Raw genomic sequence first — 25,905 nt, forward strand, 5'->3', positions numbered from 1 at the left:
CAGGAAACGGAGGCTTCCCCCTTGCTCAGGGCCTCGCTCTGTCACCGCCGGGACCGTTAACCTCCCGTGACATTTTGGGGTTGTTTGGCCTTCCGCACGCCGCTGAGGCTGAGAAACCAACTTCAGCTCTCTCCGCTGACACGGACTAAAGCGGGCGCTGTCCCCCTGCCAGCCCCGCACGCCCCCCGGCCCCCAGGCCTCCGCCGCGGGGAGCGCTTCGCCCTCAGACCGGCCGCAACGTCCCCCGCAGCGCTCCCCACCCCGCCGCGCCCGCTGCCGCCGCCGCTCTCGCCCCCGCCCCCGCTCCCGCCGCAGTGGGGCGTGGCCGGCGGGGGAGACGGCCCCGCCCCCGCGCTGCCCGCAGGTGCTCCACCACGAGCCTGGCCCCGCCCCCGGATCCCGCACACCCGGCGGGCCTGGGGGCGGGGCGTCGCGGAGGGAAGGCGGCTCACAGCCTCCGGGGGGGAGGGAAACTTGCGGTGCAGCCTTTCCCATTGGTGAGAGCGCGTGCCCATCTTTGCAGCGTCCCAATCAGATGCCGCGGATCACAGCGGCGGTCAGCCATGCTGTCCCCACCGTAGCAAGTGTCGGCCTGAGGCTCCGCCTGGAGCCGACCGACCGCCGAGCCGTTGAGAGCAGTCCCCGCCCTCCTCCCCTCTCCGCCATTCACATCCACCAAACTTGATGTCAGCAACCAATCGGAACCTGCCGCTGCTGTCAATCACCAACCTTTGCCCCGCCTTCCCCCACTCCCGCTCCCCCCACACGCCCCCCAGTGGGGCTGGGCGCGCGCGCCGAGGGAGGGGAGGGGAGGGGTGGGGCGCAGGCGCCCGGTTGCCCGCTGGTGCGGCGGGCGGGGCGGGGCGGGGCGGGGCGTGGAGGGTGGGCGTCGGGGAGGGAAGGGAGGGAGGAGGAGGAGGAGGTGCGGCTGCCGCCGCCGCCGCCGGCGGAGGTTTCAGTACCTCGGAGAACGGCTGCGAGCGCGCCGGGCGGGCGGGAGCCGCCGCAGCTGGCTGGGACCGCAGCCGCCGCCGCCGCCGCCGCCGCCCTCCGCTCCCCGCTCCCCTGCCCCGGTCCTCTCCTGCCCCGCCTCTCGCCAGGCACAGGCGCCCCCGGGGAGCTTTAGGAACCGTCGCCTCAGAGCGAGCGGTCGCGCCAGGCGCGTCGCCTCGGTTACCCTCGGCGCCGAGGGAGTCCGGTCCCACTGGAGCGGCCCCAGGGGCACGGCGACGGCCCAGGCTCGGTGACCGGGACGGGCGGGAGGGCTGAGGGGGTCCGTCACCTCAGGGACGGGACAGGTGGTCAGCCCGGGACGGCCGGGCTGGCTGAGGGGGTCGCTCGTTACCGTCGCTCCGTCCTGACGGAGCGGCGGCCGGGGCGGCGCGGGGCGGGTGGGTGGCGAGGAGGGTGAGGGGCTCCCACCCCGCCGAGGGGGCGGCCACGCACCCTCCCGGCCGGGAGCCCGAGGGGGAGAGGGGAGGATCAGGGGCGGCAGCGGCTGCCGGCACTTGCTGGGGTGGGCAGAGAACTAGATAGCAGGAGTCCGCGGCAGCGGCTGCGGGAGGAGAGCGGTGGCGGGCGGAGGGAATCCGCTCCTCCGAAACCCTGGAGGCAGAGATACCCCTGACTGAAAGGGTTTTGGGGGGAAGAGGAAATTGAATGTAGCCGAATTTTTGTGGTTTTGTTAAAACAATCAAGTACCGAAGGCAAATCTTAGGCAGAAAAGATAGAGAGATGGAGCCTACGGTTTTGGATGCCGGCTTGAATTTTTTGTTTACTTTTCGGTTTTAACCACTGCTAAACGTGGATTTTGTGAGAGAACCCGATGGCGGTTGTTCCATTGTTCCTTGTTTGAACGTAAATCTTAGTTCTGCTGCTTGTGGATTTTTTTTTAAATTTGTTTTTTAAAAGGACCTTTCCAGGTAGCTTTTACGTCTGACAAAATGAAGCCTTTGTATTTTTCAATCAATTATACCTAATATTGACATTCTGTTTGGTACAAGAGACTTAAAGTGCTGCCTCACTCAGAGGACCATTAAAGACTTTCTCTTTCGCTACATGTAGCTGAATGTGTTACGACACATCCTTTCTCCCCCCCCAAATCTTCCAAAACATTTTTCCAAAATGAAGAAATTTAATTTTCGCAAAGTTTTGGATGGTTTAACTGCCTCATCCCCTGGTGGAAGCAGTGGTGGTGGCAGTGGTGGTGGAAGTGGGGCTGGTGGTGGCTCCGTGCACCCAGGAGGGACTGCAGGAGCTGCAGGGACACCCAGAGATGAGATCCAGGAGACTCTCACTTCAGATTATTTTCAAATTTGTAAGGTAAGGGCTGTAATTTTTTTTTACTATGGAAATAATAAAAGCTACGTTGTGTGTGGGGGCAGTAATATGATACCAATAAGCCTTTTACTTGAAAACTGCAGTGGTTGTATAAGGACTTCGGAATGAAAAGACAGAGGTCTCGTCGATGCTTTTTTCTTCCTGCTGCAGAGTTGGGGTGGTCACTAAATTCATAAAAATCTTGACTTCAGCATGCAGAGCCAAATCCCAAGTTCACGCTTGGACCCCAAACTAGCAACAAGATTGTGGGCAGGAAAGCAAATCAATTGGTGCTAGTACAGATAACATTTACAAGTCATTAGCAATTCAAAATTGTATACGTCTACTTTCCCTCCTCACTCTTCTCATCCTCTCTTCCTTTCCTTCTCTTTTTTTAAGAAAAAGGCACAGGCTAGAAACAAAAGACAGTGCAGTGATTACTGAACCTAGCACTTCACTTATTTGTGAGAGATTGGATGTAGATTCAGGGTGTTTTTTTAGCATTAGTACTGAAGATTATGATTATATGACAATAAAATTAGTGGGAGAGCATAAATACCAAAAGTTGCCAAAATTGTTTGGCAGTGTTTTTTATATGTTGGTTAGGTCCTTAAGTGGGAATTTTCTTTGAGTAGAAAGCATAAGATATCCATCCCTGTGTGTTTTATGTTTTGTATCTGTTTTCTGCAACAAAGCTTTCAGTGGTGTTCTTAAATGCACAAGTAAAATCAGTACAAACTATTTGGTACTTCTGACCAACCCTGGAATATGAAAATCATACTTTTGTAATGAAGACCAAAAATGAAAGGAGAGATTATATTGTGATCCTCTGCTGTTATCTTTAATTGTGACATTAATTCTATTGGCTTTACTAGAAGTTTTGTTTGCTTATTTGTTTTGCTTAGAAGCTTCAAAACCAGAATTTTTAATTAGTGCAATTTACATTATTAAGAGTAAATGAACTTCACCTATTAAGGATACTTTCCTTTTATTAACCAGATACCAATTGATTTGAAATGTAGGTTATGGCCAACTTCAGCACATTCTCGTTTCTTTTTGTGTTTTGGGAAGAAAGAAGAAATATAAACAAACAAGACAAGTCTATAAGATGGTTTGTGTGCGGATCTGGTCCTTGTGAAACAGACAGCTTTCCTGATCTGAGATATCATGATTCTAATTCTATTTGGTTTTCAGCTACAGCTAGTGTCAAAACTCTTACAGAGTTCAGGGGAAGAAGGATGAGCCCCCATGACTTAAAGAGTCAGAGACCTTCGGAATAGGTTCTACATAATTCTAATTTCTGGAGGTTTTATAGTTCTTTGCCATCCTGAACCAAAACAGGTTCAGGCCTTTTGAGTCAAATTATTCTGTAGTTTAATAGAGTGTCAGTGGTCAGCGCATTAGAATCATACCTGTTTCCCCGGGTTGAATTTGACTCCTTTTGTTTATGTACACAGTAATTTAGTGTTTTGTGAATCTCCAGGTATTCAGTACAGCAATTTCCCATTTTTGTCACTTCAGTAAAAAGATAATACAGGTAATCAAGATACATTAAAATATCATTAGAAGGTCTGACATTCTGAGACTTCTAAGTAAGGCTAAAACTCAACATGGTTCTTCATGTTTAAGTCATTTGATAGGGCCAAAGATCTGTATTTAGTATGATATATTTTTATTTTGTGTGGTATATTTGCAAAAATAGGCAACATAAGATGAAAAGAAATTAATTTTCTGCCTAATCTCCATTATTTCCCTTCTTTGGCTTGATGTTACTTGAAGACAGTTGGTGTTATGTTCTGATAGATCTACTTGGAAATATATCTGATAGATCTACTTGGAAATAGATCTACTTGGTGTATAGGAATATATCATATTGAGAAGATCTCAGTAGGCAATATTTCCCTGTCTTAGCTCTCAGGTTAAAATGTTCTCAACAAAGAAAATATTTGTATAGGAAGGCTTTTGGTTGTTTGCAGCAGCACTTGCCTATGAATGCATGGTACTGCAGAAGTCTACTCTATAGTATACAAAATACCAGCTTCCTTTTTTCAAGATACAAAAGTATGCTAAAAACAAACTTCCAAAATATTCAGTGATTATGTGCTCATAAAATACTGCAACGTTTATTCAACAGGCTCTACTTAATCAGCTATATTGCAGTTTAGTAACATTACAAGCATGTTTGAGTGAACCAACAAAACCCCACGGGCCCCAATCCTGCATTATGTGCTATGGAAGTGTACTGAAGGCAGTGGGACTCGACGCAGGCGCAGCTTTCATCCTGCATGCTTCAGGATGCAGGATCTCAGCCATAATTTGTACCTCAATGAATCTGAATTAAACTAAAAATACAGCAAGACACATATAATCCAAGCTTTGCCTTCCCCGAGCTTTTGTTGTGTAGAACTTCTGGTATTTCAATTGTGTATTTTCATGTTAGGTTACATAAGTTATATAGGCTGCATATTTAAGGATCCATAATCTGTGATCCTGCTGCACACAGAACTGAGTAAAGCTAATGGCAGTTTTGGTTTGTTATGATCTGCAGGATCAAGGCAGATGGACTCACAGTCTAAGTAGCACCCCAAACTGGTTTTCCTTTCTTTGCTGATTATAAAATCTTCATTTAGATATGAAACATAAAAGCTGACTCATACTTAAGAATTAAAGGGCCTTACCCTGCAGTTTTTATTTAAATAAATTGCCTTTCTGAAGTTTGTGGGAGGTCTGCTTGACTAAAAACACAGATCCAATCCTCTACCAGAACACTGTTTTTATTGTTAACACACCTGATTTCATTAGTAACACACCTGAAAGCTGTCTCTCCATTTTGTGACGTTTTTAGGATGCTTATTGCCACAGTGTCTTTTTGAGACATAGATTAGAACTTAATAGAAGTAAATTGAATATTTCATTTTACACTATGTTCACAATGAGTTACTTTTGGCATTTATATTTAAATCATTAATGTAATCTTCTGTATTGAAAGACTGAAAATGAAATATTCTTGAAACTATTACATTTGAAATAGCTACGGCCCTTTTTAAGCATGATAAATTTATATGTTTGTAGCTGTACTAATGAATCAGTGGCACCCTTTTCAAAGGATTGATGTAATGTGAAATTTTGTCAGAACTGTGTTTTGTGACAACAGGAAGCTGAGGTATAGTTTATGTTATATCTAGGGCTGCTCTTGGGATTTGGGTATCCAAGTGGAAGTCATGAAAATATTGATTATGGTTCACATGAATTGAATTGAATGTGTGAGATAGCAGCATCATGCCAAAAACTAGGCATGATCCAGTAGAATATGTTTGTAAAGTCTATATTAATTTTAATGGGGATAGACCTAGTTTCCTCGGTTTTGCTCCTTTATATTTTCCCTCTGTATATATGGTTTTTTTCCTGGCAAGGATTTTTTAGGCTTGCCTATGTTTGTCCATAGCATATAGAAATTAAAATACAGCACTGGGCAGAGATCTCCTGTTAGCATAGGAAGTGAGAAGATCACAGTTAGGATGTTGTAAATCATTTGAGTAGAACTTTGAGCAGAAAGAACATAAAAGGAGAAAACAGTGATTTTATTACTTTTACAGAAGGTTGATTGTTAGGGGATGATGCAGTTGGGGAAAACTGAATAAGAATGAAGATGTACATTTTTTGAGCATAGAGTGCATATTCTTCATGAAGATAAGTCTCCTGTAGAGAACTACTTGAGCTTTTCTTGAAGAACAATCATGGGGTTGAATTTGTAGAGCATGGTGTTAATAGCTTTATGCAGAAAATGTTTGAAATCAAGACTTCGGTTAAGAGCATAGTAACAGTTGCACTTTACTAGACGTACAATTAATCTAGTCCACTGTGTTTTCTTTAGCTGTAGGCAGCAACCGGATACCCTAGAAAAGGTTCAAGAACCACCAAATTAATGATCTTCTCACAGAATTATTCCCCAAATGCTGATGGTTATGGACTGCCTTTAAACCCCGAAGCATGAGATTCATATTCTCTCCAAAGCTGGTCTTCAGTGTTATTACTGGGTAGTCTTGCTATCTAATAAACATCCCTTTGAATCTTGCTGTATTATTCATATCGATAGTATAGTCTTAGTTTCAGTATGCGCATTATCCAATCTTTATACAAAACCCATGGAGGCCAGAATAGTTTTAGGTTTTAGTTGAAATTGGTATGGAAGCCCATGGCTGATTACAATTGTGCCTTCCTAACCCTACTTATCTTTGGCAAAAACACGCCCTCAAGATGCATGCAATCAGTAGCCAATTTAAATACCTTAATTATCTGGATTTCCTATAAGGTGGTCTTAAATTTTAATTCCCAGAGTTTATAGATGGTAATACTTTATTTTGTCAACCTATGAAGATGAACATTTAGTCCCTCTGACAGCAGTCAAGTAGGTACTTTCACTGTAAATGCAATGTGATGCTACAGTTCAATGATAACAGAGAGAAGACGAATTTTGGAATGACAGTTTAAGAACAATTCTGCAGTAGCACATAGTTCTATTTTTGGTTATGAAGAATAAAAAAAAAAAAAATCTTTGTTATAAGCTATCCATAGTGTTTTAGTTAGCCTGAGCTATTTGGTTAATCTGTGTTGTTTCCTTAGTAAGGTCATTCAGGGGGAAAAAAAAAAGAAAATGTGTGTGAAGTGCTACATTTCAGAGAAAACCCATTTTAAAATAAGTATTAACCCTTACTTGTGAGTGCTCAGAGTTCATTCGGTACTTAAATAGTGAATAAGTTAATGTTGGGAAGAATTTTTCCTATATACCAGAGTTTGGATCTCATGTTAGGTGCAAAACCCTATTCTGTTTAGAACTACAGAGTCATAAATGACACTTCTGTAATTAGATGATGGTAATTTTATGACATGTGTGATGAGCATAATGTATTTTTCTTTTTTAAATGTTTGTATTAATTAGAAATAGGACTCATCAGTGGTAAAGAGCCTAGCATATTAAAAGCTTCTTTTTTAAGAACTTTGAAGATTTTAAGCTACCTATAGTAGTATAACTGGACTCTCTTGTTTTGTTTTTTGCAAATACCTATCTTTTTGCATCGCTATGTTTGATTGTTAATCAAATATTATTAATCCTAAATGCATTAATGCAGACCCTTCATGGCCATCACATGCAAGTACGGCTTCAAAACCATTTTAAGAATTTTAAGGTTACAAAACAAAGCACTCAAAGTTCCAAATTTCTTAATTTAAGTTTGCTTGCGCATACAATCTTTAATTACATGATCCTGTATTACTTCTATAGGTCTAATTTAGTAAAATGAATAGTGTTTGCTCAATGGAAAGCACTTCAGTATTTCTTTGCATATTTAGAACTCAGAGCATACCTGAATATTAAGTTCCCCATGGACTTTCACAACAGAAGTGCTCACCACTGTAGTTTTGAAAGCTTTATAAACATTAATGAATTGACCTTCATAATATTTCTGTGAGATGGAGGTATTATTATTCCTGCTGTATAGATGAGGAACCGAGGCACAGAAAATCCCAAATGCTAGATTGTTTAGTGTCTGCTGTTTTGAGTTTCCAGCTTGACCTGCTTTGAATCTGACTTTTTTAGCATATTTAACATTTTTATACCGCTTATGTCTTCCTATTATGCCTCCCATTGTTTTCACATTCTGTTGCAAGTATTGTGCACACCTACAGAGTAGTCTTCAGGCTAGTTATTCATACTGTCAATTTATATGTTCACCTTAGACAGTCAGAACGGCTGTGAATTTCCTTCCTGTCTCAAATGACTACAAATGGAATTCTGGCTCCACATTGGACCTGTGAATTGTACCTAAGATGTGTGAATATCATCAACCTCCATTATCTCAAATTGGTCAATCACAAAATGGAAACATGATTAGCAGCCATATGTGAAAAGCTTAATTCATGGCCCTTAGCTTGATCATTTATAAAACTAAGTGATAAGAGCATTGATAGAATTTCCTTTCTGCAATTTTCTATCTGAATTGTACCTTGCACCTTCCTATTTTGTACCAAATAGACAAGTTTGGCAGACAAAAGCTCTTTAGTTGTTTACTTTTGGTTTGTCCATAGGACAGACCAGACCGTACTATGCATGGAGTGAGGCAAAAGTTCTATGGCAGAAAAAGGTAATTTAATTAATCCCTACAAGAGGGGAACAAATTCATGTTGCATAGATTATCTTAGTTTGTGTATATTCTAATTTTTCTGCTTTTTATGGTTGACCTTGCATTTTTAGCAATATAAGAATCATAGAATATCCTGAGTTGGAAGGGACCCACGAGGATCACTGAGTTCAACTCCTGACTCCACACAGGGCAACCTAAAAGTTAAACTATTTACTGTAATTTTGTGTGCCATTTCAAGCAGGGTTTTTTGATGTTTTGTTTTGTTTTTCAATCCAAGGATTCATTAATTTCAATCACGTGGAGTCCTCGGATAAAGAATTAAAATTCAGGACATACATACTTTTTCCTCACAAGAAAGAGAGAATGTCTCTCCTCACTGAAAATATATATTAAGGATAGCTTAATGTTCTCTCTGTTCAGGGGTCGCTTTTTCAGAGGCACTTGTTCAGAGATCAGACCAACATAACAGCACTCCAGTTTTCCTTCCCTGAGCTGATGATGGGACTGGGAAAACCCTGGATATCCTGAAAATGGTGAAAAAAACATGGAACATACTAAGGAACGCAGTGTCTTCACATTTACATAGCACGGCCCTGACCCCTACAATCTGGTGTGGTGATGCCATCTCTCATCCTGTGAGAACTGTACTGAGCTTACACCTGGGACACAGGGCTTTTCACACAAAGTTAATTCCCATCCCCAAGTTTTCCCTTGTTGTCTCTCCCTTATTTTGTGTTCTATCATTTTTATCCTCTTAACTGTTATTCCCTGCTAGTGGGAACTGGACACACTGCATATGCACAGGCCCTCACCTGTGGGCCACCAGTTAGTTAATGAGAAATTTTCTCACTATTGTAGTGGGAAAAGCAATTTTGAATCTCTTCTGGGAGGATGGAGGAAATTCAGCCTGGTTGGCCCATATCTCAGGGAGTGTTCTGATCATAGAGCTGTTGGGTAAAACATCGGTTGTATAAGAAACTTTTTTTTCCTAGTTATTTCTGAAAGAAAAAGACTTATACTTCATTTTTTAAAGAAATTACTGAGAAATTACTTAGCGGTTCATAGATAAAAATATGAAGTAGTGGGAGATTTTTTTTTTCCAAGTAGAAATACACATACTATGTAAAACATGCAGCTTTCCTCAATGGAGGTGGACTAATCATATCTGACTCTTATTCTGAGACATCTGATACTCGCTGATGTATGGTATATGCCCAAATCCCTTTTTGAAGTCTGTGTGAAAATACTGTGAAAAGTTAGTATTAGGATGTTCACTTTATAAACAGAGAAAAGAAAGCAGTAGAGAAGTGAACTAATATAACCTAAGCTACATGAATGTACTGGTCTATTGGCTATTCTAAGAAAAAGTGTTTATAAAAGCAGCTTATAGGGATATATTAATTTGTCACAATGTGTGTTAGAATCATTATAGGGGAAAGTTAGAGGACTACGATTAGAAGTGTAAGTAATGTGCATCTGTGGAGAGGAGAGAAAGCAATATTGTTAGGTACAGATGGCTGGTAAATATGCTCAAATGTAATAAGATGTTATCTTTGTGCAGCGCTGTGTCCATTCCTAACAGATCACCAGCAAAGACTATGAATAGTAAAAAACACTAGAGGCAATCTGTCGCCTGTAGCTAGGGTCAAAGTCTGATGAGGTACACTTTTATGGTTCCTTTGAAGTTAAGTTGTATACAGCGCTGAAAAAAAAAAAATGACCCTTAATATTTAAGGCTTTGAGTTGATGAATGCAGGTACTCAAAAGTAGCCTTACTGAATTCAGTGGTGTATGTGCAGATACAGGTGTATATGGTAGCATGTCTTTTTGCAGAATTTGAATTCAATCAATTAAAAATAATTGCTTATATTTCATTAAAAAATCTGCTATATAGGAATGCTGTGAGGTCAAACACTCAGAAGTCAGGTCCCTTATTCAGCTAGTATTCAGTTATGTCTACATGTGTGGCAATCTAGTCTTTATCGCATTTTTTTATTTTCTCAAAGTGTCTGCTTATATTTTGTTCCTGGGCTCCATCACATTTGATTTGAAAAGTACACAACATATGGGAAGGATGGATGCTATTCTGTGTGTGTTCTTTGCAATGGTTCCTGTGAGAAAATCTCTGCATTATGCACTGGACATGACAAAAAGTCATACTAAATAAATTATGAATGCTCATCTTGGCTTCGTTCGTCTCATTCCATCTATTGTATCCCTTAAGGGTGGATATGTGCTTTCAGTTACACCTGTCCAGCATCAGTTGTATTACAGATACAGTCCATTGTAGCTGTGGATAAAAGTTAATTGTAATGGGTCCAAAGAACCCTAGTTTATTCATCGTTTGTCCCTACATATATTTTTAAATGCTCACTGAATGAGGCAAAGGCAGGAAAACTGGCATGTGGTTATGTAAACAGAGATCTGATTCTTATGATCTTTGGATATAGTGTCTTCATTTGTGTCTGTGAGCTATGCCCTTGGTAGCATTATGGTCAATGCAGCGGGGGATAGTAATGTGCAAGATCTGCTGGATTTCACTGCTGTTAGAGGGCAAAAAGCTGCCACAAAATATCTCCATTTCATTTGGAATATATCTTCACCATATGTGAGATGAGATGCTGGCCAATATCTCCAGATTAAATTCTCGATTCAACATCAGAAAAAAGTCCTCAAATTGCATACAATATGCATACAGAAAGAAGGTAGGAGAAGATTAATTATGAATTAGTAATAAATAGTAAACAATGTTGTAAAGGCTAGTAATGAAATACTAGTTTTGAAATGGTAATGGCATTTGTATACAGGAATGCCAAGTTATGTTGCAAAATAAAAGATTTCCATAGGAATACACCAATAATACAGATTATCTCTAGATCAAAGTAGGGTTTTAACACTGTGTTTCTATAGCTTTTAAAACAAATAAACAAAGAAACAAACCTTCAAGAACTTTATTGTAGTAGCAAAACTTTCTTCTATCGTAGTAGCATGGAATTTTCTTGCAAATTTTTTTTAATTCCCCAATATGGCCGATTTTTTTTTTTTAATTAAAATATTCTGAAAGCAGCAAACAAAACATCTACTTCAGAACCGTAACCACAATCAGCCATAACAGAACAGGACATAAACAGCCTAAAGTAGCAAAGTTCCAGAAAATGCAAAAATGGGAAGACATGCAAAATTAATTAGAGTTATTGCTATGCTGGTCTGGTGTAACTTTAACAAAAACAGATTTTTTTTTTTTATTTCTCATTAAAGTTACAAAATTATGTTATTCTCTGCATCCACAGTCATAGTGAAGACAAAAATATTTTCCTTTCAGGGCTATCAGATATGTTGAATGATTTTACAATTCTTGTAAATATCCATAAAACAGATCTCCATGAGACAGATGATATTCTGAACCACACTATTTCAAGTTCTAGAGTAATATGGTTAAATGATGCAACAAAAACAAAATCAATATGAATTACTATTTGAATTACTTTGACTATAATGATTCCCCATTTGGACAGAAGTCTTGCTTAAGTAGGTAGGCCAAATTAAGCTTTGAAATCAGTGTTTTAGGGTTAGCATTTTTTTTTTATTATTTTACATTAAAACTAAGGCCAAATATAGTTTTATTAAAGTCCGTGGCATTTTTCTATAGGTTGATGCCCTATTTCTTCTTGCCAGTTTAAATGGCAAGAGTGGGAAGTCCGTTATGGCATATTTACTGAACAATGGATGCAATTCCTTCATTGTCTTCTCCATTTTCCTCCCTTTTTCTATATTTGTCATACTGTTTTTTTTTTTTTAACTTGGTAGAGTTCTTTTAGAAAGAACAGGAAGGGATGAGGTTAAATCATTTTGTGTACAATGTCTTCTCTTGAATTTAGGATTTCTCCAAAGGGGATAATACCTATCTTGGAATGATTATATTCCTGTATTACCCTGTAACTTAATTCATTAACTTATTATGCTGTAACTCAGTGCTGTGGTAGATGTGGCAAGATGGTGTAGTTGTCAAGTGGTTGCTTGGCCACAGCAACACTGATTTAAATAGACCAAACAAGTAAGATTAAAATCCAGCCACTCTGCTTTGAGCAGGGAGCGTTGGACTAGACAGTCTGCAGTGTTCCCTTCTGACCTCACCTGTGCTGTGAACTGGAAATAATGCAGTTCAAGGATCAATGTCATTTTATTTATTTGTGGATTCTTCTGTCTGAATTATATTCATTTTGTATTTTTGATACACTACAGTATATTTCAAAGAACAAGCATGAGGAGAATGCTTTTTGAAATTCAGAAGGCCTTATTTTTCCCCTGTGGTTCACTTAACTTGGCTATTTGTGTCAATATGAATCATATGCGAATAGGACCATCCTTATTTGATAGTCTTTAACATCCAGTTTGCAGAACTGAAAATGACCGTGGAAAACCACATCTCTGAAGTTTCTGCAGAGATTTTTGTCATGGAAAGAGGAACTTTAGTGAAGACTGCAAGATTTCTTCTTCATTTTAGTTATTTTTTAAACTAATTGTCTGGAAGATGCCTTTGGATGTACTTTCTTTTTCAGGGCCAAGCAATATGAGGAAATTGAAAAATTATGTAATGTGTGGTAGCACTAGCATGTTTCAAAAAACAGTCATATGGTCTGCATACAGACTTTTTGAAAATAGTAGAGTGAAAACAATACATATTAAAAATATAGACTTGATACTAATTTTTGCAACCTTATGTTTTAGTTTTTTAAAGTACATTAAGCTGCTTCCAAAGGAAAAAAAGGTTTCATATGTTCATAATACAAAAATGTATAATATACAAGTCAGTTCATTTCAAATACTCTAATACATCTCTCTGATTTTTTTTATATACATATAATTATCAGTGTACAATATTTATGAAACTAAACTGTTAAAATTTAGGTTGTGTTTGAAGTCTACTTTATGTCCGGGACATATTTTCTCAAAATTCAACCATAGCTTATTAAGTGACCTTTTATAACAAAGTAAGTTTTGTAATTTAAAAATTAAAAGACAAAACAAATTTGCCTATTGCTGAAAGTATTATTCTTTTATGCCAAAAGCTGTATATGTAAATATTATTAAACTTTTTTACTAATCTGATTGTTCCCTGTGCATATCTTTTCTTCCTGCCCCTGTATTCCCTGTTTCAGTAACACTTCTCTTTTTCCCTTGTGTACCCACATTTTCCATGTTTTTTCTCTGCTGTGTTTTTCTCCACCAATACCGATCTCCTTTTTCTCCCTCTCTCAGATGCACTGCTGCTGGTGAAGATAATAAGCTCATAAGAAATACCCTGCTGAGACAAACCAATGGTCCGTATCGCCCAGCAGTCAGTCTCTGACAGTGGCAATAGAATATGTCATTTAGGGAGAGTAATAAGTTAGATCACTTTCTGCAGTCCATTCCCTTTCTAATCTCCCATCATCCACCATCACTGGGTTGGACATGTCAGAGAATGTATCCTTAGCCAGTCCTTTTAGAATCTGTTTATCAATAATGTCCATGAATTTGTCTAATGCCTTTTGGAACCTGCTGATACTGTCAGCCTTCACAACCTCCTATGGTGGCAAGTTTCAGAAGGTCATTACCTGTTGTGTAAAGAAGTATTTTCTTTTTTTCTGTTTAATCTTTCATTTGTGTTGAATGGCCCTGTGGTTTTGCCTAATAACAATTCCACATTTAGCTTACCCACTCTCTAGATTGTGTAAATCTCAGTCATATCCCCCCACAGCCTTCTCCTCTCCAACTTGAAGCTGCAGCATTTTTAGTCTTTCCTGATAAGGCTTGTGTCCATCACCTTGAGCATTAGTTGCCCTCCCTGTATCAGCTATGATTTGACTACTCTTCTGATGTGGAGACTAGAGCTGCATACAGTACTCAAGTAATGGGCTAACAGAGGTTTTATATAGCAGCAAAATGATGCCCTCTGTGTTATTCTTTATACTGTTCCTGATGATGTCCAACGCTACTTGGCTTTTTGGGTTACTGCTGCACATTAAACCGAAGACTTCAGAGGAATGCCAACCATGCCCACAACGTCACCTTCCTGAGTTGTAAATGCTAGTTCCAAATTCAGCACTTTGTAAGCCTAGTTAAGATTTTTTTTTTTTTTTTGTCTAGATGCCTTATCTTATACCTGTCCACACTGAAGCTCATTTATCACCTTCTTGCCCACTTATTCAGGCTAATGAGGTCTTTCAGGAGTTGGTCACCATTGGTACTGGATTTTATGATCCAAAGGAGCTTACTATCAGCTATGAACTTGGAGACGTCAATGTTCACTAGCTTTTATAGGTCATTAAAGATGATGAATAAAATTGGTCCAAACACTCATCCATGGAGTACCCTACTTTTGAGCTTTCTTCATGGTAAAAATCCATTAAACCCTATCCTTTGTTTTCTGTTATCTAACCAGCTTTCAGTCCGCAAAAAAACTTTTTTTTGTTTCTTTAATAACATTGCTGTGGAATGTTATTGGAAGGCTTTTGGAAGACTTAGATATATTCATATCCCTGTTATTTACATGCATGCTGACAGCTTCATAGAATTAGAGAAAACTAGTCAGACAGGATTTCCCATTGTAGAAACTCTGCTGGCTTCTGCAATGATCTCTATCCGTGTGCTCAGTTAGTCTTTATTTTATCATCTTGCCGGGGACAGCAACCAGCCTTCCCAGTCTATAGCTCCAGAGTCCCTTTTGTAGATGGCTTTTTCCATATGACTGTTTCTAGCTTTACACAGAGTAAAACAACTATCTATGGGTATCTTTATCTAAGGAAAAAAAATAGGTAGTTTTTAGAATATCCTGTGAACATGCTCAGAAGCCCTGGTTCTTAATGTAAGTTTAAGAGCTAAATGGAAGCCATGGCTTGGGTTTGAAATTTTGGAAAGTTTTAGCTAAGCTGGGATTTTTACAAAAAATATTCCTTTGAAAAATGAAAATTTAACTAATAAAACATGCATCCCTCCTGTATCGTTTTCTTAGGTTGGAAGCCTACTGATATCTTGTCCTCTTTCCATCTTTCCTGAGCAGGGAGCAGTCTTACCAATCAGAGATTCCAGGCACAGAAACCTATAAATGAGGGATGTAGTGGTCTTATAGTGGTATAATGCATGGCAGCTCATCTTTATAAGCACCCATTTTCACCACTACAACCTTGGTGAAAGCTGTAATCATTGACATTTTTTAATTTCCTACATAGCTGAGTAAGAGGCTATATAGGTTTCAGTTAACACTTCATCCACTATTACGTAAACCAATCAATTACTTGCTTCAATGAGATTTTTGCATGTGACGTGTTGGTCGCAATTTGGAAGTAGATTCTACATCCTGAGTCACAGGCTTAGACTACATAGTTCAATTTTAACAAATAGGCATCTTCTCAAAAATTATTTACCTAAGTAAATTAGTTTTGCTGTCAGATGTTACAGAAAACAGGGTACCTGTAAAATATTAGTAGAAAAGTTACAAATTTTAAGTTTATGCAAATTAGCAGAAATGGTTTTGACTATAAACCCTGTTACTTAATTGATACAGTTTAAAATTGAGTTTAGTCCTGTATTTTCTGGAGCTATTTAGAGAATATAAAAAATCACTTTGAAAAAATGGTGTCTTTGCAGTCTACTATAAACTACCATAGAACAAAAGTTAAGAAAAACTCTTATACTGAAAAAATGCATTATACACCATGTGAACAATTATACTGGATATTGCATATTATTACTAGTGCGATTTTGTTTTTTCAGTTAATGAAATATATCATGGTATCTTAGACAGAAAGAGATTGTTGTTATGTTCTGTACAGCATATTAAAATGTTCATTGATCAAATACTAGCAAGCCCAAATAATCAATTTCCTATATTCATTTAGGTAAGTTGGTTGTGTAAAGATTACTTTAATGATATATACATGCAATTCACCGTAAAAATATTTGCTTAAAACAATTTAAAAGAGAATTTAAAAGAGAATAACAAAGATTTATGCTGAAATTGTAGCTGCATTTGTAATTCTTCTATTTCAAATAAATTATTTCACATATTGCACATAAACTGTATGTCCTAGGGAGCACAGGCTGCCTCTAGAGACAGCATGCCAAAAAAGGAGACATAAAAGAAAGCTGGATAGTGTGGAGAAAAGCAGTCCTGGCTCCATCTGCTGTCTGCTTTTTCTCTCCCCTCCCCGCCCTTCCCCCCCCCCCCTTTTTTTTTTTGGCACCTTCTTTCATAGGGCATTCAGGCTGGGTAGGTCCTGTATTTCTTTGAACACAGACGGATGTTTAGGATACTTTTCTTCTGCTTTTGCCTGCTATTGAGATAGTTTAATTTTGGGAAAAAAAATCTACTTTGTTTTGCGTTTTCTGCTCACCATGGACAGTTTTGGTCTATATTGTTCCTACTAGACGCAACTCAGATTAAGCAGGAACATAATTTTTTTTGTCACCCTAGGATCAATTTAATTTTGTGGCCTTCCCCTCTTCTTGATCTGTATTAGTAAATGTTGTAAGGAAGCCCAGGCACAGTTCTAGAATCATTACTCATTCTTACACATAGGCTCACACTAGCTTTATCAATGTGTAATTGAAAAATCTACTTCAAGTGCTAGCTCTTCATGTCGATTTTTCTCACAGTCCTTGGAAACAGAAGGGTTGTTGGACCAAGGCTGAGGAGAAGAGTCTGAGGGTCTGAAGTGTTACAGCTTGTCCCTGTTCTGTTGAATAGACTTGATCTTCAGAATCACTTCTGAGGCTGCTCTAATTTGTGCCAAAATCTCAATCATAAAGACATCTTTTTCTGCCTTAACTGTGTACAGTATAGCTTGGCTCTCCTTCCAAACTGGTTTTGTCCTGTATTTAGAGTCCTAATAAATATAAATATTTTACCTGATAATTGTCATTTACTTGGATGTTCAATAGACTTCAACAATTTTTTTTTTATTCCACAAATGGCAGAATTTTGCATTCACAAGAACTTCCCAATTGGAATTAGTGTAAATACTCAAATTTGGAAAATGGCTGCAAAATAGAAATAACACTTTTGAGTCAATCCTAGAGTTCAAGAATTTTTAATGAACTAGGATCCTGAAAAGATGTACATCACTGTGCTTCTAAAACATAGTTCTGTCTCAATAACAGGACCCAATAAAAATTTCCAAATGAAAAGTCTGGCTGTAGATTGCAGAAATACTGAAAATACAAAGCAGATGCTACAAACATAGGCAAGAATGCAAATAAATCTTTAAAAATATTGATCTTTGCATTCTTAGATTTAAAAAATAGTACTGAAAGCTCCAGTCATAGCTAAACATCAGAAAAACTTACTGTGACTGGAATTGCTAGAAATTCAAACTTTATTATAGAGAGGATTTCTAAAATTAATGATAAAAAAAGATCGTTTTTGAAATACATGTTTTTTCAGATAAGGAAGAACATTTATTCACAAGAATACAGAAATCTCAAATATAATAGAAAATTAGTAATGCAGTTAGACCAAACATTTAACACACTAGAAAATACTACAATTCATAATTCCTGATGGTTTTGTGACATGAGAGGTAAAACCATTTTTATAGTATGTAAGTCTAGTTCCAGCTTAGATGTCAGAACAAAAAAAATTATATTTGAGTAATCTTACCACTTGAGAAGATAAGAAGGTTAAAAAAAAAAACAACCCACAAAGCAAACCAAACCAGAAAGAGTTGTGCAGATCTTTTTGATAAATGTCTACATTAACATAAAAAGTGAGTTACTTTTCTACAGCTTACTGAAGTAGCATATGTTTCTGGATTTTTGCAGTCTAGAAACTAATAGTTAGACATTCTTTTAAAAGACATCCCTTATCAGCAATAATTAAGATAAGAGATGAGTAAGATTTCTTTTAAGGAAGTGGTTATTTGCTGAAAAACATATATTTGGTTTGGTTGTTCCCAAACTACTTGTGAATATCAGTTCAAGTGTTTCCAGCTGTAATGGGAGAGTTGGAGTGATACAGCTGTAGAAATCATCAGCTGCCTTTTACTCAACAGGTCTGCAATTAAGGAATCCCTTTTGTTGAAGTTGTTCCATAGGGACTGCTGAATGCTTCAACAGACACAGTTCATGAACAAGATAATTTCAAGGAAGAAAAAAATATCTTAAAAAGTTAAATTTCATTCAGTTCAAAGTCCTTCGTCTCCAATCCCAACCATATACTAAAAAGAGTCAATCCTAGAATTCAATACTATATTATATTAAATATTATAAAACATCATTATTACTATACTAAAAAAAGATATCTGTTACCCAATTTTAGGTAAGCAGTCAGACACACAAAATGAATTACAGTTCATTTTTATGTGTATTTGTATATTCTAGTCTAGTTATTTTCAATTTTTTTTCTTACATTAGTGTTCTCCCTCATCAGATTCTTCCTCATAAGAATCAGGCAGGTCATATTGGTCATAACCTCCAGGTTAAGATAACTTAAAACATTATTTGAGGCAGTCTTCAAACTCAAGGATGCGTTGCGTCATGCTCAGTTCATTTATTCCCCAAGGTACCTCTGCAAAAATTAGAATTAAAAGCATAGTATTATAAATAAAGATTAAGAAAGGGTGAGTGGTTCAGTTGCTCATTTTGAGAACATCTTCTCTGGCATCTTTGTTTTTTAAATTGATATTAAGGATTTTTACCTCGTAGACTCAATTCAGTTTATTGGTTTATTGGATCTCTTCCCTTGGACATGTTCCATTTCTTTCTGCTGTTCTGTTGAGGCTGAGGTTATTTGTGACAGTGTTTTAAAAGCATATTATGTGTCTTTTTTTCAATTTACAGTTCAGCTGCCTTGCATATTGAGGTTATCTTGCAGTATACCATATAAGCAACATATACCAGTTGTATATTGGCATATACTTTGCAATCTACTTTGTTACAACAAAACCATTTAAAATATTACTGAGTAAAGAGCATATCTAGAAATTGACATGAGTGAAATTCATCTCTATATTCAAAGTACTGTATCTTTTTAAATACTTTTCTTGAAACGTATTGCAAATACTACAACATATAGCAAAATATAGATTCTCTTCCTATACACATAACATAAAACATACGTGCTGTTATCTGTGGTTACAATTCAGTCACTTTGCTCATTTGTTCTGTTTCAGACGGTTCGCCATGGTTTTCCTTATCTACCCACGGCCTTAGCTTTTGACCCCGTTCAGAAAATTCTGGCAATTGGAACAAGAACAGGAGCCATACGAATGTATCCTTTCTCATTCAGAATTTACACCATTTCTATGTATTTGTAATACAGTGATGTGAATCATCTTCTACAAGCACTGAGGTAAGGTTACAGTTTATGTTGTTATGTTCTACTTCATTTTGCTTTACTAGATGGACTGGAAAAGGATGTGCTGTTGAGGAATTACCATTAGGTCCTTAAGGTGTCCAAAGAAAATTTTTTGATTGAGTTTTTGGCATATGGTTTTGGCATATATTGCTTAATATAAAGCAGAATTAATTTTTGTTTTTCAGCATGAAAAGTAGACGCTTTTCAGTATGTAAAGGTAGACTACAAAGTGGTAATGAGCAAGTTGTGAATGTTGTGCTAGCAATAAATAAATTCATTGCTGCAATGCAGCTAGCCAACTGTAGACATCTTCACTGTAGATATCTATGTATGAGATACTGTTTTGACTCTTCCAAGTGAATGGTGGGATGTCGTGGTTTAGGCCCAGCTGGCAACAAAGTACCATGTGGCCGCTTGCTCACTCCTCCCCCCGGTGGGACGAGGAGGAGAAAATACAACAAAAGGCTCGTGAGTCAAGGCAAGGACAGGGAGGGATCACTCACCAATTATGGTCACAGGCAAAACAGACTCGATTTGGGGAAAAATAAAACAATTTAATTTTGTTACCAATCAAATCAGAGTAGGATGATGAGAAATAGAACCATATCTTAAAAACACACATTTCCCCCACCCCTCCTTTCTTCCCAGGCTCAGCTTTGCTCCCCATTCCTCTACCTCCTCCCACCCAGCGGTGCAGGGGGGCGGGAACGGGGGTTGCGGTCAGTTCGTCACAGGGTGTTTCTGCCGCTCCTTCCTCCTCGGGGGGAGGACTCCTCACAGTCTTCCCCTGCTCCAGCGTGGGGTCCCTCTGCAGTCCTCCACGAACTGCTCCAGCATGGGCTTTCCCACGGAGTCATGGCCTTCTCTGGGCCCAGCCACCTGCTCCAGCATGGGGTCCTCCACGGGCTGCAGGGGAATCTCTGCTCAGCCATTAACCTCCATGGGCTGCCGGGGGACAGCCTGCCGGCTCACCACGGGCTGCAGGGGAATCTCTGCTCCGGCGCTCCTCCTCCTTCTTCTTCACTGACCTCGGTGTCTGCATGGTTGTCTCTCTCACATCCCACTCCTCTCTCCGGTGCCAGTTTTTTTACTAGCCTTTCCCTTTCTTAAATATGCTATCGCAGAGGTGCTGCCACCATCGCTGATGGGCTCGGCCTCGGCCAGAGGCGGGTCTGACTTGGAGCTGTGGAAGCTTCTAGCATCTTCTCACAGGAGCCACCCCTGTAGCACCTCCCCCGCTACACAAACCCCTGCCACACAAACCCAACACACAGGGAAATAAGTGATTTTAGGGCAGAATTCATCTCTTCCTGGAGGAGAAGGTGAAACACTCTAAAAGTGCCTGTTTCTCTTCATTAATTATAAACGTGCATCAGTGCAAGCACTTTTTGTATTTTTGTATACAGTAGGATTTTAAGTTAGAAGTCTACACAGAATAAATTGAATATAAATGTAATGAAAATCTGAAAACTTTGATTTAAAAAAAATCTGAGAATATTTAAATGCGATGTATTTCAAAATGTTTCTCTGCATAATTTTCTTAGTTTGTCATGGTTCAAATGTATTCCAGTTTTGTGAAAATATATGTAAAGTAAGGAAAAAATGAAGAAAGAATATTATAGGAAGGTTTAAAAGTTACAGGATATGGAAGTAATAAACCAATGTTTTTTACAAACTTTTTGTAGCTAAATAAATTCTGGGTTTAAAGTAGGGGACAATGCTGTATGAAATACCAATCTAATCTTTTCTGGTTCTTTTGCTACCATTGTTCTCAAGGTAACTATAAACCTAATGAACCCAAAGGCAGGTTACAAAGTAAAGAAAAATCTCCTTCTGGAGAACCAGTCTGTGCTTCATGTAACATGTCTAAAACTTTGTTTCCTCCATTTTTGAGTGCTCTTGTTCCGAACGGTTGCATTTTCATAAGCCTCATTTTCTGTCTGATCCAGAACTTCTCCTAAGACTCAACTAAACCTCTAGTTATGCGACAAGCTTTGGTTTGATAGTTCTACTCTTAATATTTACCTATATGAAGTAGATTGAATATATTCTGTTCAATTACAGAGGAGAATCCCCTTGAATTTGTGCACTTCTGGGAAAGTGCAAGTCTAGTAGTCATGCTTTCTTCTTCTGGGAGGTATGCAAGCTTAGAAAGCTGGAGCTTTGTCTCTGGAAACTTCATTGATATCTGTTATGAGTGGAGGTACTGGAAATTTCATGGGTAGTATGGATGTAGGAAGAAGACCTTGCAGAAGATTGACTCCCGAGCCCACCTCTTCTTTCCATCTCAGCAACCTGGCTTTTGTAGGAGCAGTGCTGTTACTGGCTAGGCATCCTATACCTTTATAAGTCCCTCCTTTGAGAAAAATGCAGGTACAGAGCCTGAATTAATACAGGTTCATGCAGAATTAAGTTAAACCTGCATGTCCCCTGCCACAGGAATGGAACATGCAGTGGGAAATTAGCTATATCCCTAACCTTATATAAAAGTCTCTATATATCTTCTATGGAAATGGATTGTAAAGGATGAGAGGAAGAAGGGAGAAGAATGTTTTTCAAAGCACCCTTCCCTTTAATATCTCTTCTCCAGTTTTGCTAGCAAGCCCCTACCTCATTCACAGAAAATTTTCTACCAGTTCTAGTCTCTGAATCAAACAAGAGCATCAAGATTACCAGGGAATTTGGTTTTTTTAAAGAGATGTCATCTCATAACATAAATGCTTCTCAGCTTAGGCACACAGAGCCTTGTTTGCTTAATTGAGCACTGAGTTAATGGAAGCTGTGCTTTGAAGACAGAGGGTGGCATAAAAGGAATTACTTATTTATTCATTTTAACTAAGGCTTCTCCACCTGGCTCTCAAAGGTTCACAGAACATACTATGTAAAAAGCCTAGTTGTGGACTAATAATTTTGCATTTCTACACAAGGCTGAACAGTAATCAGTGGAACAGGGCCTGGGACCACACATGGAACAACAGTCATTTAAGCCAGCCTAGCTGAACCATTTGTAATTGTTGAAATCAGGCAATAAAATTCAAGTCAAGATGTAACACATTTAGTACTGCATCTGAAAATACAATTCATAATGGAATTTTTTTAAGCAAACTGAAAAAAGTTTAGATTTTAATGGCTCTGAGTCTTCCACAGTATCCTGTAAAAATACTTTTTAACAGAGCCGCACAATTTCATTCTGCCATGAATGTGTTAGGTAACAGAAGGAGAGAATTCGTTCCACACATACGTTGTGTTTGACTGGTGCTTCTAAACAGTACTGTGGAGGGAGTGAAAGGACAGACCATTTGGCTACCATCAGAGAAATGCACCCAATTATTTATTTGTTTATTTATTGGTAGCACCAAAAAAGCCTAGTTTGGATCAGACTCTGTTGTGCTGGGCAACACAAAGGCATAGCAAGACAGAATTTATGTTTGGTATTCATGTAATGATGTAGAACAAGTTTTCCTGTGACCAATGTAAGTCACATAATGGTATTGTTGCTTCCCTGTCTTTCTATAAGATTCACAAAGTATTGGTATTTCTATTGGTCACAAGTTAACAGGTCTCAAAAGACAAGCTGTTTCCAAAGAAAATGAAGCGTGTACCTCTGTGTTATAACATCATACCTTCAGGTGATCATTTCAAATGATCCAGCAGCAGTACTGAAATTGACTATGCTAAATTGGCCTGAAATAGAGTATATTATTCATAAGGTGCCATTAGAGTACAGAGATAAATGAAAGTTCATTTTGGTATGGCAGTCAATTTGTCTTCTCCTAGATTTCTTTTTAGGCTGCTTTAGATGCAACTGCTATAGCTTCTATAGCAATGGGAATTGCTGTTGCTATGCTCTACTGATCCTAGCGGTCTCTGTGGGATTCTCAAGGAACTTCAAACAACAATGTAGGTTTTACCTACACTGATGACTGCTGGGTACTGGATCCTCATAGGGGCAGCTGTGCTCCAGCCCACAGAATGAGAGTGTGCTGCAAATCATGGATTAAAGAGTATCTTCCTATTACCAACACAAGCTAACAAAATCTGCAAAAAAGGGCAAAAAATGTACTCTTGAAACAATTGTTATGCCATCTGGTCATTCTTTTCCTTTATCCTTGTCCTGGTTTCGGCTGGGATAGAGTTAATTTTCTTCCTAGTAGCTGGTATAGTGCTGTGTTTTGGATTTAGTAGGAAAATAATGTTGATAACACATTGATGTTTTTAGTTGTTGCTACACAGTGTTTATACTAAGTCAAGGATTTTTCGGCTTCTCATGCCCAGCTAGCGAGAAGGCTGGAGGGGCACAAGAAGCTGGGAGGGGACACAGCCAGGACAGCTGACCCAAGCTGGCCAAAGGAATATTCCATACCACATGATGTCATGCCCACTATATAAATTGAGGGGAGTTGGCTGGGAGGGGTGGATTGCTGCTCGGGAGCTAACCGGGCATCTGTTGGCGAGTGGTGAGCAATTACATTGTGCATCACTTGTTTTGTATATTCTAATTCTTTTAGTATTATTATTGTCATTTTATTATTATTATCATTATCATTATTGTCCTTCCTTTCTATCCTATTAAACTGTCTTTATCTCAACCCACGAGGTTTTTTTTTTCCCGATTCTCTCCCCCATCCCATGGGTGGGGGGAGTGAGTGAGTGGCTGCGTGGTGCTTAGTTGCCAGCTGGGGTTAAACCACAACAACCCTAAACACAGCAAATTTTATTTCCCCTCTGAGGACTTTTTTCCTATTTGAAGCCTGTTCTTTGCTCCCATACCTTTGATCATTGCTCAGCTCATTGCTTGATACCACTCTACCTGGACTATCCTTGCTTCAGGCAAACACATTCAGATGAAGAGGGGCTATGAAATTGAATTCCTTTTCTTAACGTCTCCATATCCTCCTTCTCTGGACCCAGTCTGGAGAACCTTCTGACATTACACACAATAAAACGAAGTGTGCAGTCTCTGTTTACTATCAGAGAAGGTTCTGTATCACCATACAAGGGGGCAAGAAATTAAAGGACTTGGTCAGACTTAAGTCTCTTCCTCATTTCAGAGGAAAAAGAGAAGTCTGGGGGTTTGTCACATTCTCGATCTGAATAAATAGATTAAAATCAGTGTTGTTAGCAATGACTATTCCAGTATCAGATCTGAAGAAGCAGTATGTTGCTCTCAGATTTCAGGATGCATGTTTCTATATTGTTGTTTATTCAGCTCACAAATGCTTGTTAAAATTCATTATAGGTACTTTCTGGAGTCACTGAGTCCTTTCCTTGGGACTTCTTCCCTCACATCAAAGATGTGCTTAGCCAGTACAGCCACCTACTTCAAACTTATAGAATAGAGCATCTAGATATTTTTGTATTGAGCTACTGATTACTTGGTGGTCAGCTGCAGTAAGAAATTCTGGAAGAGACTCTTCTATAGCTATTATCATCTTTGCTTATTAAGAAATTAGAGAAAGTTTGTCTTAAATCCAGTGCAAAGAAAACAGCTTACTGGGTCCAGAATGGCTCCCACACCACTGGAAGCTTATCCATCCTCAAATAGGCTTAAATTAGTAATATGTCTTTGGACATGTTTTAGTGTTGTCTATTGTTGTTGTTAATACATTCTTTAGACTTATAGGCTTCATGTTGTCGTGGATGCAGGTTATGGGGCATGCAAATCTTCATTTTCACTGTTTGTTGCTTGAGCAAAAAAGTAAGCCCTCCACAACACATGCAAGGCCTTTCTAATAGACATAACAGCTTGCTGTATGCCAATGTTATCAGACAATATAGTAGCCATTTTATACCTAAGCAAACAAAATTATTCTGACTCACCAGCACATGAAAGTGGGAGTGTTGCTCTGCCCCCACCTTTCACTTAGCTTCACGGTCCTGACACTTTCCTTACTCTGACTCCGGTGCTCATCAGATATTTCTGTAAGCAATCCAATTCACTAACCTGGCAAAATACTAGTTCTTTTTTGCTGTGTTACTTTTTTGCCAGATTCATGAACTGAATTATCTGGTGCTTACCTCTGGTGCTAGTCAGAATGATGCATAAGGAAACTGGAAGGAGTGCATAGTTGGGACTGGACAGAGAGGGAGAGAGAGGAGAAATAGAAATTT

At 39.0% G+C, this 25,905-nt stretch overlaps 1 protein-coding gene across 2 annotated transcripts in view; it reads left to right on the plus strand.

Annotated features, from left to right (window-relative positions):
* Positions 1 to 2,124: 2,124 nt before the first annotated feature.
* STXBP5L (syntaxin binding protein 5L) overlaps positions 2,125 to 25,905 on the plus strand; it is a 216,494-nt gene continuing 192,713 nt past the window's right edge. For both annotated transcript variants that reach the window (XM_050897290.1, XM_050897298.1), the window contains exons 1-2: positions 2,125 to 2,322; positions 19,610 to 19,707. In XM_050897290.1, coding sequence (XP_050753247.1) covers positions 2,125 to 2,322; positions 19,610 to 19,707 — 296 coding nt within the window. The remainder of the gene's footprint in view (positions 2,323 to 19,609; positions 19,708 to 25,905) is intronic.

The sequence above is a fragment of the Gymnogyps californianus genome, chromosome 1 (assembly GCF_018139145.2).
Source record: "Gymnogyps californianus isolate 813 chromosome 1, ASM1813914v2, whole genome shotgun sequence".
NCBI classification, from domain to species: domain Eukaryota; kingdom Metazoa; phylum Chordata; class Aves; order Accipitriformes; family Cathartidae; genus Gymnogyps; species Gymnogyps californianus.